The 20,485-nt window shown below is 41.8% G+C and overlaps 1 protein-coding gene across 2 annotated transcripts; it reads left to right on the forward strand.

Moving 5' to 3' along the window:
* The first annotated feature begins 1,074 nt into the window (after window positions 1-1,074).
* Window positions 1,075-19,712, forward strand: stox2a (storkhead box 2a). Of its 2 annotated transcripts, none has more exons than XM_065956684.1 (4): window positions 1,075-1,688; window positions 10,862-11,014; window positions 13,510-16,063; window positions 18,849-19,712. In XM_065956684.1, the coding sequence occupies exons 1-4, from the start codon at window positions 1,337-1,339 to the stop codon at window positions 19,048-19,050; spliced, it is 3,261 nt and encodes a 1,086-aa protein (XP_065812756.1). In that variant the 5' UTR covers window positions 1,075-1,336; the 3' UTR covers window positions 19,051-19,712. The 2 variants fall into 2 exon arrangements, with proteins under 2 accessions (XP_065812756.1, XP_020502837.2); XM_020647181.3 differs by lacking the exon at window positions 1,075-1,688 and adding an exon at window positions 7,706-9,205.
* The last annotated feature ends 773 nt before the right edge of the window (window positions 19,713-20,485 follow it).

Below are 20,485 nucleotides of genomic sequence, written 5' to 3' on the forward strand. Positions count from 1 at the left end.
TGTGTGCATATGGCCATATAGTGTTGCTTGTTTCAGAGTGTGCATTTACTGTGGGTGATGTGTCTCTGTGGAGGCAGCCAATGTATAAACACTGACCTGGATTGAACCAGACTTGACTTGACCGGCCCCTATGAATCACACTTTTGATCTCAATCAACTGCTATTGCGCATTTTCAAAATGAACAAGATATCTAACTGTTTTGGTTCATCATTGTAACGTGATCTTTTTGTTTTTCTTAGTCCATTAATGTATCAGTGATCAACTGAAAAAGTGCTCAATACAATATCCCAGAGCCCTTGGTGCTTTCATCAGATTTGATTTGACAAACACTCCAAAACTCCCAAATAATTCACTTTCTACAACATATGATGACTAAAACCAGTTTCTCACTTTTGACTTCCTCCATATTTTGGGGTTTTTGTTTGTCTTTTGGTGTCTTTTTAAAAAAATATATATATAAATACTTCGACAAACTATTAGTTGACTATCAAAACAGCTGAAAATAAGTTTTTGGTCCATCAATGATTTGTTGAATTCATTTGTAATTGTGAGCCTTTCCAGCTGGAGGTGCTAAAGAGCAGAAGTACCCCCATTTAAAGACATGTAGGCTATATCACTTATTTACACATAACCAGTAAACACTTCAGAGCCCTCTCCGTGACATTCTGTTAAAATCCAGTAAAGCTGTCCTGTAAAAAAAAAAAAAAAAAAAGAATATCCAAAATATCAGATAGCTGCCTTGGTGAAAATGATTTGATGATCTGACTCAACTCTGTGGAAGTTTTAAGGCTGTATTTGGTGGTGTTGAAGTGTAGGCTATTTGGTAGGATACTGTCACACATAAGTTGATATTGAATTAAATTCTTCAACTGTTCTCCCTTTTCATAGACACCTCCTTGTCCGCGGACCACTTTCCGGTATACGACAAGGATATATCCTACATCATTTGTAGGCTATAGTCTTCCAACGTTAGAAGTAGGAGTTGCCGAGCAGTACTTGAACGCAGCACAAGTCCTCGCCTATTTCGTCGCTGAAAACAGGCCCTGATAAGTGACATTAGAGGTTAGTTTGCTGCAGCACGCCCAGTGTCAAGTTTCTGAATCCGCAAGATTTTACAAGGAGCACCTGTGCTTCACATCTTTAACACCGTGCTGCTGACTCTGGATCAGCTCGGAGTTGGTTATTTCTCCTTCCCCTGTCGTTCATTTCTTCAACATGTCAAAAGGATTAACTGGCAGCTTTGTGGCCCGAGAGACATGTGCGTGGTACAAACAATATTTTCCTGCTGTCTTTGAATTCTCATTTGGCCCTCTGTAGACTTTAACTGAAACAGGGATGGAGAAGTTGCTTCAGATTGCTCCTCACTCTCTGGCCCTTGTGCTGTCTGATAAAGAGGATTCATCATCATCATCATCATCCTCATCGTCATCCTCAAAAACGGCCGTACACTCCGTGAAGTTACAACATCACATCGGGTACGAGGTATTCGCAAATTTCAAAGCCGTGAACATGCAGCACTTCTGGAACAAGGCACTGACTCACGCTCTGTCTGAGATCTTCTTCCTCGGATGGATAGATGAACATGTGCTGCTGATCCAGGGCAAAGAAGTCCATCTTCAAGTCCTCAGGAACGGATGGACCAGACGGACCCTGAAGCCACCGCAGGGCTTTGAAATCAAGAGCATAGGTGGGTGAAAAAAGTAGAAAAAAGTTTTCAGAAAATATGAGTTTGATTTCTGCAGATTTTAAGTTGCTTTCATTCATGCACTTACAGAAACACTGATTTTCTGTCTTCGCGTGGACATTTTTTTTTTGGCTCGCAGCTTGGCGAGACACATGCGCAACAGAGCAGACTCCTCTGAAACACTTCCAAAGAAATATAGTTTAGAGCAGGAATGTCGCAATAGCATCAAACACAACAGTGTTGACAAGACAGCTGTGAGTTGCGGTGGCAATAACATCTGGCGAATTTGAAAAACCAGAGAGTCTAATGAATCCGTCAGAATGAGTTAAGTATAGACAACATGTATAATATTTGATCAAGTCAAATGGGAATGCATGGTACATGGTTAAAAGTGCGGAAGTGTCTTTGTCCATGGGATTGAACGAGCAACATATTTATTTGAGATTGAGATTCTTGTTTTTTTTTTTGTTTTTTTTTATATATTTTTGTAATTGACGCTTTAGAGAGATTGTTGCGTCCTTCAGGTTCCTGATGGCCACTTTCCTCTTTTGACATATTCTCCTCTTTGCCCATGTTGTATTTCAGTATTTGGCATATGTTTTCCCGGGACTGCTACCTAAATACATTTCTTACCTTGTGGTCCTTCCAATCGTGGTTGTTGTAGAGGAATGTCCAAACACTGGCAATGCTACTGGCTGTCATTTGACCTTTCTGATTGTAGGTTCAAACTTTTTTTATATGCTATTGTCTACCCCCCCCCCCCCCCCCCCCTCCCCTCTGATAAAAGGCAGATTGACTTAAAACAAGTTGATGCTGGTTTGATGAGAGGACTTGAGGCAACGTCTCACCTTCTAACCCCGGCAGCTTCATATCATATAGACTTACTCATTCAGTTTGAAGAGTCGTGGGACTTTGGCCCAGTCCTCCTCAGGTTCAACATTCCCACACTTACACTCATCTTCTCCTGACACCGCTATAACTCATGTATGTGCTGGGACAGGTTTGGATGACTTCAGGTATTGTAAAGCGAATCTAACCGGTGCACCCATCAACTGCCCTCGCAAGCTTTATCTGAGCGTGAATCTGTGTGTTTGTGTGTGAGAATAAACAAGAGAGACATACAGCTGCTTGTCATAGATCCCCTCTTTTACGTCTGCTTCATGATGGAGGGTCAGTTTAGAGCATCAGGTACATTTGTAAGAAGCATCAAACTCTGGCAGAGAAAACAAGAAGTTTTGTATCTTTTATATCAATAATGGTTTAAACCTAATTGACACTAGAGCAAAGCATGCTTTTGCCCTCATTTTAAGGAGAAAAAAAGTCAAATAAAAAGTTTACAGATCTGGGAAATTTGAAAAAAAAAAAGTGATTAAAGACAACAGGAGAAAAGTTGCAGTGGGCTATTTGAAACACACATTCAAAGGTGCATAAACAACTATGTTATGGATTGTATGAGGTTGTTAACATGGAAAGTGTAGTTCAACATAACAAATCCATAAACAAAAAAAAAACCCAAGTCTGATTTTCTCTTTGACTCAAGAAGAGTAAAAGGGTCTTTCAGCCTTTTTTTTAAAGTGATAACATATCGGCATAGTGATCAAAGTTTTGTAGTAGTGACAAAAGTTGATTATTGCAGTTTAGTACAACTTAAACTGAAAGCAAAAACTACCAGGGATTCTTGGAGAGGTTGTCTATCTGGACCAACTCTGCTACTATCATAACCAACAGGAAAACTTTTCAATAAAGTAATTAACTTTTCTACATCAAATTCTTATTTTATTCTCTTTATTATTTTGTTACAGCATGTGCAAACAACACAGCTGCACAAGTACCTCTCAACTAATAACCCTTTTCAATGACACATTCTTTTGATGAGAAAGTTATTCCATTTTTTTTCCATCTGCCATTTTTAGCAGTGTCATTACAGCACTTTTTCAATCCCTCACAATAACAGATTTTAACTGTACGTTTAAGTGTACATTAAATAATTAGATTTCTACTTGGATTCTATACATTGATTGTATTTATTATAAATGCATCAGTATCTAAGGGTTTGTCTAGTCCAGAGGTAAATCCCAAAGTAGATTGTGTTCTTGTGGCACAGTTTTTCTTTCCTCGTTGTGTCTACCAGAAGAAGTACCGCCCGCTTCACTCACAGCTTATTGAAGCAAACACTGATAACTGAGGAATGTTTGTCTTAAAGCTAATAACTCACCAGTCTCTGTAATACCAAAACCAACATGCTTATATGCTGAAATTCCGGATGCAGATAAGATTCTGATTGTTTTATATGTATTTAGAAGTTTTTCTCAACTCAAACTAAGTTAGTACACATTTCAAGTTTTCAACAAACAGAACACGACCTATAGTGAAAAATCAGACCATGCCTTAAACAATGTGCAGGGGTTGTGTTTTCAAACTCACCTGAGCGGACGCCGCACTGTTGAGCTGCATAATCAGTCTTTTGTTAAATAATAAGCTCGTGTGTATTCAACTGGGAGTTAAATTTTAACAATTTTTTTCTCTTGAGCGCACCTAAAAAAAAAAAAAAGAGCTCTAAACATTTGAATTGCTCAGATTATTTTGGTAGAGTATTGATCAAAGTATTCAGTGGACCACAGCAGTTTTGATTTCTATTATCAGCTGCAAGTTTCATTGACTTATTCTTTTGGCTTAAGTGTCAAGATTAGAGTTTTCGTGACAACAAAAACAACAACAAAGTTCAGACAAAGTTGAGCTTTAGTCTGATTAATAACTGTGTATACTGAAGGCCTTATTTTGAAAATACGCAGTACTGACAAGATATTGGACGAATAAGTTCATTTAAAATGCACACACACCACCTGTGGTTTGAAATCTCCATCATTTAAAAAAGAGTCACAATGCCATTTTTTTTAGATTAATCAGGATTCAGTAATCATTTTGAGAAATTCATTTTGAAGTCACGGCTCCATGTTTGAACACTACAGATTATCCCCCAAACCGCCCGAGAATGTGTGACTACAGGGCTCAGAGCCAACATGTAGCTGGATTAATACAATTAGACTTTAGTTGTGGTTTTTCAACTGTGTGAAATCAAGGTGTTTTGTTAAAACTGACTGCTCAATCTGATTAACTGAGGGACTTAGTATCCGTTAGCAGGCTATAAACAATAGACTGGGAGGAGTTTGCGCTCAGGAGGAAGGAAAAGTGGAGCATTTGTTCAGGAAAGCACTCCTGCACTGCACTCCCTGCTGCAACACATCTCCACTGGAAGGAAAGGGAGGGTCCCTACAGAGAATTGGGGGAAATGTTTAATGCAGCAGACAGATTTGTCGCCATATATCTGAATGTCAGATCAGGATGTGTCAAGTAGGCTGTTGTGGTAAAAAAAAAAGAAAAGAAAAGAGGGACCAAGAGGCTGTATTTAGTGTCTGGCCATGAGAGCTAACTTTATGAAAAGCATGTGTTGTCATAAATGTTCCACTGGAGGGCGGCCCATCGACACAAATGGTGCCATTCACAGGGAAGTTACAGGCCAACATATTCTCTATGGTCCAGGCAGCAATCTCTGGTGTTGAAAATGAAGCCAATGCAGACGTGTGAAAAGCTGCAGTTCCTCGAGTGTCCACTTGGAGGTCGCTCCAAAAGCCCCCGGAACTAACACACACGCTAATGTTAAAATGCCCATTTTGACCAAAGAGATAAATATGTTCACACTAAAAAAACAATTGTGGTCAGAATAGTTTGCGTATTTATCCGCACATACCACGCAGGGCATGATTTTTTATTATAACTCGTACTTTTTTATGAAGGATAAGAGTTATGGATTATTAGGGGCATGACTGACAGCAGGTGGACAGCAAGCGGGAACCATTTGAGCTGTTTGATGGGATCCCATCTCAGCTCCACCCCTTGCCTGTAACTAGGTTGACCAAAATTGAGATGACATTTTCAATACGCTGACCGCCATCGTTGGGCTCCAAAAATACCCTCTAGTAACCAGTGGGTGACGTCACTGAGACTACGTCCATGTTTTATAAAGTCTATGCTATGGCCTGGCAGTTTGGGACTAGAACAGTTTACTAGCCCACTGTTGATATTACTATGTTAAAACCACACTGAACCAGTATCATGTTTTTATAGTATTTATCCTGGCTGCTGAGCGCTTGAAAGCAATATTGGTGCAGTGTACAAAACAACAACGTACGCATTTCACTGCTCAATGCTGAAGAAGGCCTAGCGCTGAAACTGTTTGCTGTTTTTTACGCTGATCTTACCCAGTTAAAGGAAACTTGAAGGACGTTTAGTGTGCTGACTTTTCTACCCCTGAAAATGTAACCTATTAACTTTGGACAACCCTTGACTTTTCCTCAAGCACAACGATGACATTAGCAAATGTAAGTGAAATGCTATTATAACTAGCCGATGGATGGTTTTTAAATTTGACACAGATATTCATGTAACAATCTAGTAATCCTGATGGATGTATGATGGATCACTTCTAGAGCTCCAACTAGATTCAGCAGTTTCTTTATCAATTCATTGTCTAATTGTTTTTTGGATCTTTGTGTCAACAAGATGTAAAGTTTTAAAAATCTTGATTTGAATTTTAAAATGACCTGTTTTATCTGAGCAGTATTTCAAAAAATACAAAAAAATTAATAATGTGTAGATTCACCCAATTAATTCATTAATCAGCATTTCTGCCGATTAATGAATTAAATAATCTATAATCAGAATTTTCTTCATTTTCTGTTGGCTGACTTTCTTTTTTTAGTTTAACGATTATTCAGACTTTCAAATTAGCATTTTCCAAGGGATTTAAAGCAAGCATTTATCTCTGTCTCTGTTTTGTCAGAAAAAAGGGGTATCTTCATACCTATCATAAATATCTATTGTTTATTATATAGGCTATCTTCATATCTGGCACCTCCCTGTCAGGTTATTGTGCATCATAGTGAACAAATAGTGGTAAAGGATGTCAGGCAGAGGAGCAGGAGTGTTTTCTCAGTGTAACAGACAGTGCTCATCTATGTGCCGTCTGTCTGCTTCTATCTTTACTTCGCTGCCTCTTTAAGGGGAACGGCACTCAAAGGTAACAGCTATGAGCTCATCGGCTTGCGTCGTCATGGCAACAAACACTGTTGCAGCACTACTGAGAAATAAAATGGCTGGCGTGGTGTCGCTCTCTCTCCCTCCCTCACCCCTCCTCCTCCTCTTCCTCCTCTCCTCCTCACCCCTCCTTCCCTCCTCTCCTCTTTCTCTTTGGTATCAGTGAACTGGAGCAGATTGGTTGTGACACCATCCCTCCCTTCTCTCCTCCTCCTCCTCCTCCTCCTGCTTCTCCTCCTCCTCCTCCTCCTCCTCCTCCACCCATCCTGTGGCCTGTCTTGCCCTCTCACTTTTGCTCCTTATTCTTGTCCCTCCAACTGTCCATTCACACTCCTCACATGTGAGTCAGCAGCAGTCTGAAGAGCAGAAGCAGAAGCTGCCACTTTGGGAAGGATTAAGGTAACGTTTTGGGTTTCTCTTTTTCAATGACAGCTCCAGTGAATCAACCGGTGGGAAAAACAAAAATAAAAAAGTAAAGAAGACACAAACAAATATGATTCCCTTTTGGCCCAGTAAAGTGTTGAAATTCGTTCTTACAGATGCAAAAAGTGGAAAGATGCTGATTTAAGAGGCCCCTAATCATTTGAGATGGGAGGAAACTAGAGAGGAAGGAGAGGGGAGTGAGGATGCAAATTTAGCCAAAGATTCAGAGCTGGAGCAATTCCCTGGACATCATCTGAGGCCTGAATATTTTTATTTTCCGTGTGTGTGTGTGTGTGTGTGTGTGTGTGTGTGTGTGTGTGTGTGTGTGTGTGTGTGTGTGTGTGTGTGTGTGTGTGTGTGTGTTTGAAACTGTTGATATTTGCTCTCCTCTCTGCCTTATGTATGTCCTCGATCTCTCTCTCACTCTCTCTCTATCCTTCTCTCTCTTGCATCCTCTCCTCCCCTCCCCTCAGCCTCAATCACCCAGACACAGACGCATGCATGCTCACGCAGAATCACGCGCAGCAGGCGGATGCGCGCATACACACTTTCTCTCTCTCTCTCTCTCTCACACACACACACACACACACACACACATACACGTAGACACACACACACACACACACATATACACACATACTCACACACCCTTCCTGGAGGTGCTGGGAGCAGCTGCAGCATTAGCGTTGAAAGAGATTTGCCGTTGACTGGAGTTTGCATCCCCCCCCTCCTGTTAATGAATGGATGCTACGGCGGTAGGCTCAGGAGCTTCTTCTTCCGTTGGATTGCGGGAAACGGTGGATATCTATTCTTGAAATTTATTTATTTATTTCTATGCTCTCCATTTTTTTCTCCCCACCCTCTCCTGGTGAGCTGTTGTCGAAAGGACGATGGGGTCTTGTGCTTGATCGGATAAAGATGGAGGTGAACGTGGCGTCTCCGGTGCTTGGCATACTACTGAGGTTTCACAGCCCGTTAGGGTGAATGGAGCTTTTATTTGTTTTCTTTTTTTTTAAGTGAGCTCTTTTGTTTTCCGGGGATCGGCCGAGCACTCCTGTGGTGAATTGAGCTATTGTCGAAGACTGGGCCTCTTAAGCTTTGAATCTTTGCCTCTCCATCCATCCCCTCCCTCCTTTTCCTGTCTTTCCCTGTTGCCTTCCCCAAAAAAAGGGAACGAGCGGATCCTAAAAACCTCCACTGAAACCTCTCCTCACCGTCCTCCTTGCTTCCAATGCCCCATTTCCCTCATCTCTACCCCTGCCCCCCCACCTCTCTCCCGCTCCCTCCTCCCACATCAGAGCGGCTACGTAATGTGCCTCCCTACGCATGCAAATGGGGATGCTACAAATGGTGGCTGGGACTGATGCCGATGAAAGGGTGATGCCTCGCGCAATCACCTGCACCTCCACCACCGCTGCCATTGCTCCAGATCAGCCTGGGAGAGCCCAGCAGCCGATGACAACCACCCACAGTGTGAACACAGTCGTTTGTAGCTTTCTTGTGGATGTAAATGAGACGTGTGTGTGTGAGAAGGTGCACACTGGTTCCTGCCATGTCTGGTGTGTGATCGCTCTAGCGGGACGTTCTTACTGATGCGGGGGAGGCACTGAGCCTGAGGTTGGTCGACCTCCCCCTGCACATCCCCCCTTTTCCCACCTCCCTCTTTCCTTACCCCATTCTCCCCTTTATACCAACCCCGCTCCCCTCCCCCCCCTCCCCCCCTCCCCCCCACCCCACTCCCCCCCCCACACACTCTTATCCTAGAAGTCCCCCCCCCCCCCCCCCCATCCCCCAGGTTTGAAGGCCACCTGGTAAAGGGGTCACGATGAAGAAGAACCGCAGCAGCAATCTGCGGCGGGCCTGGCCGAGCTCGGAGCTCAGCGAGCGCCCGCTGGAGCACAATCTCTCCCGTAGTGAGAAAGACATCCGTGTGCAGAAGCAGCATCTTCCTCCCCCTCCTCCTCCTCATTTCTCTCCGTCCCCGCCAAGTTATCGTGCGCCAGGTGAGTCCTATCCTCCCACCCACAGAATCGCCACCATCTCGCTCTGCAGAGGTGCTCAGAGTTTGCAAAGACGATTTTTGATTGGGGGCAAAGTTCAAATGGGTAAATGTTTTCATGAGACCAAGTAGGAAATGTTGGTGACTACAGTATCACATTTCCATAACTCGTCTTATGAGTGAAATGAGGTCAAATAGTAAAACTAAAACTGGAAAAATGTTGTCATTTAGTTTATCAAAAAAAGAATTGTTATCATAGACCCTATAGAAAATGTAGATGTCTTTTGATAAAATGACTTCAACATAATCTCACTCAGTCCAAATTTCTGTAACTTTCTCACATATAAGTGTAAGTCCTCACAAATTTCCCTACCTCCTTCATTCTTAAGGATATAATAAACCAGAGCAAAACACTGAAAATCCACACATTCAGGAACTTTTGACCATTTTAATCAGGTTGTTTTGTGAAACATATTCCTGAATAAGTCAAAAGTTGTTGTTTCATACGTCAGTTGCATCACCTTTGCGCCACATTTTGTGACATATTTTGTGTTCGCTTTGATAAGAAAAAAGATCTTTGGGTGCCACATTTCAAGAACTGATGTCATTGCCATGAAAAATCGGATCCTATCGGTTACTTTTATTGTAAAGATTTTCATCTTTTGCTTGTTTAATTATAAGATATGACAAATGAACACTACCACCTCATTTCCGTAGTCCTGAGACTTGCTGTGTTCCCACAGTTCTGCAAAACATGTAAGATATTAGAAAAAAATGTTCCTTGTGTTTACTGAAAACCTTGTAAAGCCACATAGAGCTTAAGGGGCTGTGATACTAAGCAGAGATAACGTCATCGTGTTGCTTAACTGACCATTCAGCTGAGTGTGCTGAGGAGGCCTGGCCCTGCACAAATTTCTGCTTAGGTGGAAGAAATGTGAACAATGAATGATTCAAACTTTGAACTAATGATCATAAAGATAAAAATCCTGCTGGTTATCGGTGGACATCAGCAGACGTAATGTTAGGTTAGAAATCAAATATGGAGGCTTAGATTTTATTATTTTCTACCTGGTTTCGTGAGATTCTCAATAGATGGCCAGATTTAGGTCAGAGGCTGCGGCATTGGCTTCAGTTTGGTGCTTTCCTTCCTTTCAGCTGGGCAGATGTTTGCTTTCAGAGGGGCTTGAGGCTGGGCCGCTTGTAGGATGATCTCACCACTCACTACTCTCAGCAAAGCCAGCTTAATTCAACAAAAGCAACACAGAATTTCTGTGCGTAAGCTCTCAATGTGGTTGTTAAAGTCAGTTACGTTTTGTGAAATTTCAAATGCTACAGGTTTGACATTTATAAGGGTTGTGTAAGCTTCTTTGTGTGTGTGTGTGTGAGATACAGTGAATTGAATCACAAAGTGGCAAAGACTCAGGTGATCTCACATTATGGATGTGGCTGCTGCAGCAGCTGTCTCAATATGCTAACCTACGAGAAACAGGAGGAATGAGAGGCTAAAGGAGGAGGAGGAGGAGGAGGAGGAGCTGTTTCAGGCAGCATGCAAACTGCTGCTGCTTGACCATTACATCATAGCTTCACACGCTGCGCCTGCTGTTCATTCATGATCTTACTGTTGTGCCTTTGCTTTCCCCTCCCCCTCTTCTTCCTGCAGGTGACGTGTCTCCAATAAGTATGTCACCTATCAGCCAGTCACAGTTTATCCCGCTGGGGGAGATCTTGTGCTTGGCCATCTCTGCTATGAACTCTGCCCACAAGCCAGTCAACCAGGAGGCTCTGGTGGAGCACCTCACTGCCAGCTTCCCAGGTAAGATGCTCTCACCTTCTTCTGAATATGGGACTTTGAAAAAAAACATTCACATTCTGCTTAGTTAATATGTTATTGTATAGACAAATGTAGAATGTATCTGTGCATGTGTAAAACTATTTATACTTGTTATTTGTGCTTATTAACCTTTTCACCACAAGTAATTATGTGATTTTGGTGTATTCTAATTGTATACATGTATGAGTAGACCCCAGGAAGAGAAGTTGCTACTTTGTTAGTGGCTAATGTGGATCTAAATCAATTAGATTCAAACAGTCAAAATACATTACGATACAAAACGATACGAGTCGATACGAGACAAGATGATACGATTGTTACAATAAACGATACGATAAACAGTACGATATGATAAGATTTATTGTCCCTTTGAGGAATTCCTGCCTGACACATTTCCCGCATCCACAGTAGCACCAATAAAGAAAAATGAATTAAAACAACAATCCATAGTATGTAGACAGAGAAAAATATGCCTGTGAAAACCACAAACAATATAGATTGCCCATCATTTTATACACATCTAACATAAACCTTTAAACTAGGTTAGAAGTAATGACCTAAGCCGGCTTGTAACATCTACTGATCCTACCTCTGACTCATATGATTGATTTATAGAGAATTAAGAGGTTTAATCCCGTTAAAGTTCTACACACAATATATTGAAACGAGTCAACAGAAGATACATCTGAAATTATCAGTCATTTATCTGAGTAGGGGATTTTTAGAAAGTTAATTGAGAGTTGCCCTCTTTGTTCTTCCGTGATATAAGGCAGAAATCTAAAGTGCTCTGAAATGTGGATATTGTATTTTTGATCAAAATAACACTCAGAATAGTTAACTAGATCACTGTCCCATCCTCCTCTGCATGTTTTCACTTGATTAATCTTTCTAGTTTTCTTTAAAAGTGATTATGACGTAGGTATACACCTACCTGTAATAACTTCTAGGGAACTGACTTTTAAGTCAAATGTATGCTTCTGTGTTGTTATCTATCTGCCCGCAAGTGATTAAAGGATCCCTGGTTTTTCATTAAAAAAATAAAATAAAATAATAATAATAATACTTCCCGATCAGTGGTCATTTTTTAACCATATTTTTGTGATATCAAGCAAACTGTGTGTTGTCATATCGTAAATTGTTAACTTATCATTTAATGATTTTTTTTTTAAATATTTTCCAGATTTTCTATTTTTAATTTTAACAAATATTTGCCATGGCCCACACAGTGTTCTTTGTTGGTTTGAATTTAAACAACATTTTTGTAAGTAAGTAATCAAAGTTAAATCAAGACTTGACCACTACTGATAAAGCTGTTTTAAAGCTTAACCTGTATTGAAAACCAAGTTAACAGTCATATTTAATGGGAATCATTTATTTCTATAAGATGCCAGAGTGGGAGTGAACTGAACTCAGTGGTGATGTAATGTCAGGCAACAAAGGCCTTGCAAGAACAATGTTATAATGGTGTTGTTCAAAATGGACTAGTTTTAACATTTCATCGACCATTTATATAAGCTAATATAAGGTCAAGAGGTGAACTAAAATTCTTGGAAGATTTAGTTTATTAATAATACATTTTATACAGGTTTGATTGTTTTTATAGTTATAATCAGGGGATAGGAATTGATGGTATCTCACTATCATGATATGATACAATAGGAGATGATACCCGATACCAGCCCATGATAACAATAATATCATGAGAGATCGACTCTGGGAAAGCTGTTTTATTGCGAGACAGTTATATAGTGATACATTACATTATCAGATTACTTGAAATCTATTAAATACCCCTTTAAAGGTAAAGTGCAGGATTCCTGTATTTATTCACTGCAGTTTGGTGTCAGTTTCTCATCTTATCAGGCTTTTTCCGTAGCTTCTTTTTACCACGGCACAACATTTTCCAACTGTCTTCTTCAGTCATCTTCTTCTTTGACTAATTAATGTTTGTTCTCTTTATCCACCTTAATGTCATAGGCTTCATCTTGTCTGTAAGTCAAATTGGCAGGGAAATCTGTTTTGTGCCATATTGTATCTTGTAAAAATACTTATATTTGGCACTAGCAGTTCGAAAAATTGGATCACACGAGTAAGGACAACAATATGTTGCCATAAACGGCAAGCTCAGGTGTTGAAAAAATGGAAGCCAATGTGGAAGTGCAAAATCCTACTGTTCATCGTGTCTCCACTTGAGGTTGGCTGGGGGGGCAGTATAAGTTATGTTACCATATAAAAAAATAAAAAATGTCCATTTAAATTGAAATCGTATTTAAATATATATAGTGCTATGTTTTCCAACTCACATTCTCATGCTTTCTTTCTGTGTCCACTGTGGTTGTTTCATCTTCTCTCAATTAGCCCTATGCTCCAATTAAATTCTCTTGGTATTCTTTATTTCTAAAAATCTAAAATAAAATAGCATTTTTAACAAAACATACAAAGTGAGTTCAACTTTGTCCGATCTGTGTTTTCTGCAGGCGTGCCTACACCCAGCTCGGAGGTTCTGCGACACACACTGAACATGCTGGTGCGAGAGAGAAAGATCTACCCAACTCCAGAGGGCTACTTCATCGTCACCCCCCAGACGTATTTTATCACCCCTTCCCTCATCAGAACCAACAACAAGTGGTATCACCTTGATGATCGGCTGACAGAGCGCCAACCCCAACAGTCACAACAGCAGCAGCAGCAGCAGCAACTACAACCGCAGCAGCAGCAACCTCAGCAATGCACTTCGCCTCAGTCGGGCACCGTCACTCCATCCACACCTGGCTGCCTGAGAGAAAGACCTCCTCGCAAAAATCACAGTGACTCATACAACTCATACCGCGAGGACTCGTCCAGACTTCACACCTCAGCGCTTCAAAGTAAGTCACCGAAGGAGCACAGGGAAGATTCGTATCAAAGTAAGCCGCCCAAGGAACACAAAACTGGGGAACCTCCACCAAGCACGTCCACCAAGGAGCACCGAGGAGAACCGCCTTCATACCCTCATCCCCCTCTTCCCACTCCCCCTCCTGTTCAGCAAGCGCCGCCTCAAGAATCAGCTGATAAGAGCAAAAGCATCACTTCTTTCCCTTATAAAACTGACACTCTGACCAAAAAGAAAGAAGGAAGTGGTGGTGGCGGAAATGGCGAGAAGCAATCCAAAAGGTTCGGACTAAGGCTCTTCAGGCTGAGTTTTAAGAAGGACAAAATGAGGCAATTGGCCACCTTCTCTGCCCAGTTCCCTCCCGAGGAGTGGCCTCTTCGTGATGAGGAGGTGCCAACAACGCCCATTCCCCGCGAGGTGGAGATGGAGATAATCCGCCGAATCAATCCTGATCTTACAGTGGAGAATGTGGCGAGGCACACAGCTGTGATGAAGAGGTTGGAGGAAGAGCGTACCCAGAAGAATAAGGCTGGATCTTCAGCCCAGCACAGTGCACGCAGCAGAAGGGGGAGGGGCCACAGGAGGGCCCCGCACGGTAAGTCTCGCTCACACAGCAAGCCTCGTACCTCCAGAGGAGACCCGTCAGAGGGTTCAAACTGGGACCTTTTGTTCATGGAAAGGGATTATCGCTTCTTTAGCCACTCATTGGTTCGCTCCCCTCGGGAGGCCATGTACACCTTGGAGCGCAGGCGAAGTGGAGGTGCGACATACCTAGTCCACAGCAACCCCAACATTACGGAATCGTACTGCCCTGTAACCCCCGAATGGGACGTTTCTGGTGAGCTAGCCAAAAGACGGACTGAAATGCCCTTCCCAGAGCCATCACGTGGGACGTGTCAGTCCAGAGTGCAAAGAAGTCACAGTCACAATCAGGACAGGAAGTCGCGTCACGACAGGTCAGATCAGGCTAAGGAGCGCTCTCGGTCAATGGACAACTCCCTTAAAGGCCCATCACTGGGGGCACCTGAAGACTTTGAAACCAGTCTGGAGGAGCGTAGTCATTATTACACGGACGATGGCACCCTGCGCGCTACGCAGAAGTCCTCCCACTACTCAAGGATCATGTTCTCTGCTGCTAAGTTCCACTCTGATTTTAATGTGCCTGATTTGGGGAAAGGGAGTTTGGACGAGTCAAGGATCCGGAGTACGATGGAGAGGAACAAAAGCAGAGACAGCTTGCCCACGTACAATGAGCTAATGGGACTTTCTCCTAAGCCCTCAACAGATGAGTACTTCCAGTGCAATACGTCAAATGAAACAATCCTAACTGCCCCTTCGCCTCAGGCAAAATCAGAATATGACACATTAACCTCATCAGGGGGACTCCGAAAGGGCTCTCCGGCTGACCGCCAAACGCCTCACCTCAATTCTCCTCACACGATGGAGTACAAAGAGGACTTGTCGGCAGCAAAGGGACAGAATGGCTCTGTGCGACTGACGCCAAGCCAGACGCCAGAGCCGGTACAAAATGCCCGTTTGACGCCACACCAACACAATGTAGATCCCGGAGGGGGAGGAGGCAGTATGTCGATGAAGAGGAAAGAGATCTTCAGCAAGGACACTTTGTTCAAACCTCCACACAATGCCTTGTCCACAGGCTACGTGGACAGCAGCTACACCAAGTCCGGCACATTGCGGAAAGCCTCACAAGCCAAATCAACAGAGGCCCTTGACAATCCTGAGCCCCAGCAGCCTTCCAATTCAGCCGCTTCCTCGGCGTCACCTGCAGTTTTACAGGGCTGCTTAGAGCCAACAGTCCCCCCTGCCTCCTTTGACTATTATAATGTATCAGACGATGAGGAAGAAGAGGAGGCAGAGGAGGACTCGCACAAAGAGTTGGCCAAGGCAGAGGACAACAAAGACCATGGGGAAGGGGGTGGTAATGGCGGAGGCAGCGGTGGTGGAGGGGAGGGAACCATGCAGTGGCTACTGGAGCGGGAGAAGGAACACGATCTGCAGCGGAAACTGGAGACCAATCTGACCTTACTCAGCCCCAAGGAGACGGAGAACAGCAGCAGTCAGAAGTCGGCCCACTCTGCCAGGTTGGACAGCATGGATAGCAGCAGTGTCACAGTGGACAGTGGATTCAACTCCCCCAGGTATGAGCTAAAATTTACTCCTTAGTTATCATCCTCTGACACTTTTTAATTTGTTTGCATCGAAAATCAAACTTACCCTAAATTACTGTCAAACAAGTTACTGACATATGTGATATTCACGTTGTATTTCTCAAAAGTTTCTCAAAATTTTACAATGAAGGTAACCAAAAGATCCACTTACTGAAGGTTTTCTTCATCTCCAGGGTTTCCTTAATGTACTGTGTAGACTTATTTGTAACCAGAATTAGGATCTGGTCATGTGATAACCTGTTATTATTATTCTTTGTCATGGTGGGTCTCATGAGTAGAGTTGTCACAGAGTATGCTTTAAACTGAGATTTTTCGCTTGACCATCACAAATGATGATAATGGCATCCAGGTTGAAGATTGGTTTTAGATTTTTGAAGCAGGGTTCTTTGATCTTACAGTACATATTGATTAAAGTAGTCACCATAGGCAAGACGCCGACCGGAGTTCCCACTCAGCACCAAAGCTATGTACTTCTTTGGACTAGATCAGTCGCAAAAAGATGTTTTGGCAACCTGAAAAAGAGCATACTTTAAAAAAAAACAAGCCTTTTCCTTTGGCCATTTTTTCCCCAACTGACAACCCTGATTTATTTAGCTGCAACTTTCCTAAAGTGCAATCTTATCAGATAAATGTAGATTACACATATTTAACTAAAGTCTAGTTATATTTCTGAAAGTAGGATGCAGTCAAGGGAGGGGTGGGGGGGGGGGGGGGTCGATGTTTCTGTAGAAGGTCCAGATATATTGTGGCCACACTTTGTACGTTTAGGCATTGTATATGGCTGTTTGGTTACATTTCAGTTTTACAGTAATCTAGATTAATATATACATTCTGTTTGGTTTGAGTACAAATACCTGATACGGTATTTAAAGCAACTTGGCAAATCATAGGCTTTGAACACACAGCTGTTTCAATGCTGTGTCACTGATGTATTTAAGTGATCATGATCACAATGAATGGCTTTCTAAACTTGGAAAGTGACATCACTGTAAACCATGACGCGCTGTGTTTGAATAAACGGTCCTTTTGTTCAGGCTGCAAAAATATATTACAAACGTGTTTATCTGATAGACAATTGTAGCAGCTATCTAAGCTTTTTGTGCTTCTGTAAAACTCAGTGCAGCAGTTTAACATTAGTGAATCATTGGTGGACCATTTAAGTATTGTTATAGGAATGTTACAAACAAGCTGATATTGCTTCTATAGAGTTGTAGGACTTGATGACAAATTCAAAAAGGTGAAATTACAAATCAAAACAGCAGAGCCTTTGATATCTTGATTTAACTCGGAAGAATCTGTCCGTGGACCCTCCAATTTGTTACACATTTTGTTTCTTTCAACTTGCACCCAGAGTTAGTGACACAAGCTTTCTGGCACAAATTTGAGGTCTTGTTTCATGATGAGTGAAGATTACCCCAACAAAATCAAATGGCTTATCTTTGTTTTTTAGATTCAGACAGCCTCCTGAACTTTATCTGTAAAATTCATGGAATCCTTTTAAGAAAACTGCATATGTACTGTAGGCTTCTGAGAAAGTAAACATGTCATTATCATGCTCTTGAAATACAAATAGCAAGTCCTAAATAATGTAACATTAGCAATTATACAACATGTCTTACACACGGGGTGGATGTGGGTCAGTGGAAGAGTTGGTCGTCTCTCAATCAGTAGGTCTAGGGTTCGATTCCCAGCTCCTGATACATAATGTCCGATGTATCCTTGGGCAAGACTCTTAACCCCAAGCTGCTGCTACTTCTTTGACGGTGGTGTGTGAATGTGTGTGTGAACGTGTATGAATGGATGAGTTAATACTGATGGATACTTTCCATGGCAGCTTCTGCCATCAGTGTGTGAATGGTTAGTTGTGACCTGCGGTGTGAATAGCGCTTTGAGTAGTCTAGTCTAGTCTGACTAGAAAAGTGCTAAACAAGCTGAAGTCCATTTACCATTTGCATGTACCACAGATTTGTAATGTCTTACATTACCATCAAGGTTTGCACTTAGATTCATAACCATCTTTTATATGTTTTTCAAAGTGATATTAGGATCTGGTGTGTAAAAATCACACTTATTTATTGCTCTTTTTATGGATAGAACCAGCTTATTTTATTATAGACAGGATCATCTTTGTTAGTTTCAAGTGTAATTTAGTGGTTATTGTCATAGACTGTTTAAAATAAGTGAGTCGGCTTTGATCCACTAGTTTAGTGACTCATCCTTTGAAGCCCAGAATTTTTCAATTCAGCTGTTGCCAACTTTCTTTTTTTGAATCAAGTATAAAAACCCTCTTAAAAACTAACATTGCTGCACCTCTATTGTGATTGATAGGTCTCCATGCCTTACAAATAACAAGGAAGCCAAATCCTGAAGCAAACTCTGCTTTATCATTTACTCCAAAAAGCAAAATGAACATCATACTGCATTGAAGACTTGGATTGAAGTATTGAAGTATGGATTCAAACATTAAACTAAAAAGGACAACTATTAGAGAGGTTTAAATCAACTGAGAAGTACCATCATTTTTGCTATTGACTTTATAGGCTTAAGTTCCTTCTTGTAATAAAAGGGGCTGCCTCCTGCTGGCCGCTAGAAAGAATGCCGGTATAAGACACTTGACCGTTTCTTTCACTTTTCAGCTTCTTTTCCTACAGGCTGTGGTGTTTGGTCTTGTCACAAACTGTTTATAACAGTGTCAGTTTTTTACTTTTGTCTTCTTTTAAACCAACCACTATCATTTATGTTGTCTCTTTTGCAGGACACGTGAAAGCCTTGCATCCAACACATCCAGCATAGTGGAAAGCAATAGACGGCAGAATCCAGCGCTGAGCCCCGGCCACATCGGCACCAGTGGTATCGGACTGCCATTCAGCTTTCGCGCCATCCCAGAACCCCCCGCCACGCAGCCTGAGAAAATCCAGAAACCATCGAACTGCCTGGCCTCAATCACCAGCGTCTGACAGACTAAGACCCTGACGGTGGTGGAGGAGAGAAGAAGTGAGGGGTTTCTCCATTTAAGAACCATGCTTCCCTCGACCCATACATTCACATAAACACACACGCACACACACACACACACACAAACACACACATATCTTCAGACTCCTGAGAATCCATTTACTGGGACTGTTACAAAAACAGGCATGGCTTCAAGAGACTGTTTCCACAGCTTCAAGAACTGTACTGCAAAAAAAATAAGAACAACTACAGAATATCAAGACCACTGTAGGTGAAGGAACCTATCTGAAGAAGTACTTTGATTTTGGTGACATGGACTCTAGTTTGGCTTATATCAAGATTCTTGACTATTGGTATTGGAAAGTAGTAGACTATAGGATTCAAGTTACATTTGGAAATATCGAAAACTTTTTATATTACTTAACAATACATGTCCAATTAAATGTTCTCCTTCCTGAAATAGCGTCAAGTTCTTCAGGACGATTCAATGTATCAGCACAATGTCGAGACAATAAAAGTTGATCCTGAGAACAACGAATGAAAGATATAAAAACATAAATCAGCTCAGATTTGTGTACCGCAATGCAAATGATGTATGTATACTCGATACTTTTGATATCCTAATTATTATAATGGTGGTATTAAAGATGCTATGTGACCAAAAGTTTGTTTGGACAGAAAATGATGCACCTCACTCTCACAAACACAGAAGAACATTACAAATTCCAATCTCACCTGAAGGTTTATTTAATACTCGGGGGTTTGATCATATCACATGATCTTCAGCAGATTCAGTGTACCAAGAAGAGTAGAAGGTGTTCTGCCCCTTCTGTGGAGTGTTCTGCTCATGTTAGCTTAAAAGTTCAAAGATTTTTTTTAGCTTTTTGCCTTCAATTGACAGGACAGTGGATAGAGTAGGGAACCAGGGAACGAGAAAGAGAGGGGAATGGCATGCAAATAAGAGTCGGACTTGAACCCGGCCCGCCCGCTTTGAGGACTATATGGGCCTCCTATATGCCTCCAATATGGGGTGCAACCTTACCGCTAGGCCATCTGCTGCCTATCTTAGCTTAAAAGTTGAGATAGAAAATGTATCTGTGTCCTGAGAAGCTGAAGGTTCATCAATCAAGGTTCGATCAATCGTATCACGTGTACTTTCTCAGCGGATGAACTCGCAAAGATTTGGAAATATACAAATTCAGCTCTGAAAGACTTTGTATGCTAATTTTAAAGAATTGTATGTTCAAATTACCTGATTCATAGGGCTCTTTTGTGCTCATGTTAGCTTAAAAAGTTTAGATCAAAAATTCATCTTGCCCATGGAAAAAGATTTTGACAAAAGAATCTTAACCACCAGGTCTATTTGTAGCTGAACTGGTGCTTTCAATCATCCTATGATCTTCTACAGTAGGTTGAGTTCACCGAGAATTGAAGACG

The sequence above is a fragment of the Labrus bergylta genome, chromosome 1 (assembly GCF_963930695.1).
Source record: "Labrus bergylta chromosome 1, fLabBer1.1, whole genome shotgun sequence".
Taxonomy (NCBI): domain Eukaryota; kingdom Metazoa; phylum Chordata; class Actinopteri; order Labriformes; family Labridae; genus Labrus; species Labrus bergylta.

What these genes read in the sequence shown, in the direction of transcription:
- stox2a (XM_065956684.1), top strand. Translation starts at nt 1,337, where the DNA reads ATGGAGAAGTTGCTTCAGATTGCTCCTCACTCTCTGGCCCTTGTGCTG. An exon ending in CCTCACTGCCAGCTTCCCAG is followed by an intron (nt 11,015 to 13,509) that starts GTAAGATGCTCT and finishes TGTTTTCTGCAG; the next exon opens with GCGTGCCTACACCCAGCTCG. An exon ending in AGTGGATTCAACTCCCCCAG is followed by an intron (nt 16,064 to 18,848) that starts GTATGAGCTAAA and finishes TCTCTTTTGCAG; the next exon opens with GACACGTGAAAGCCTTGCAT.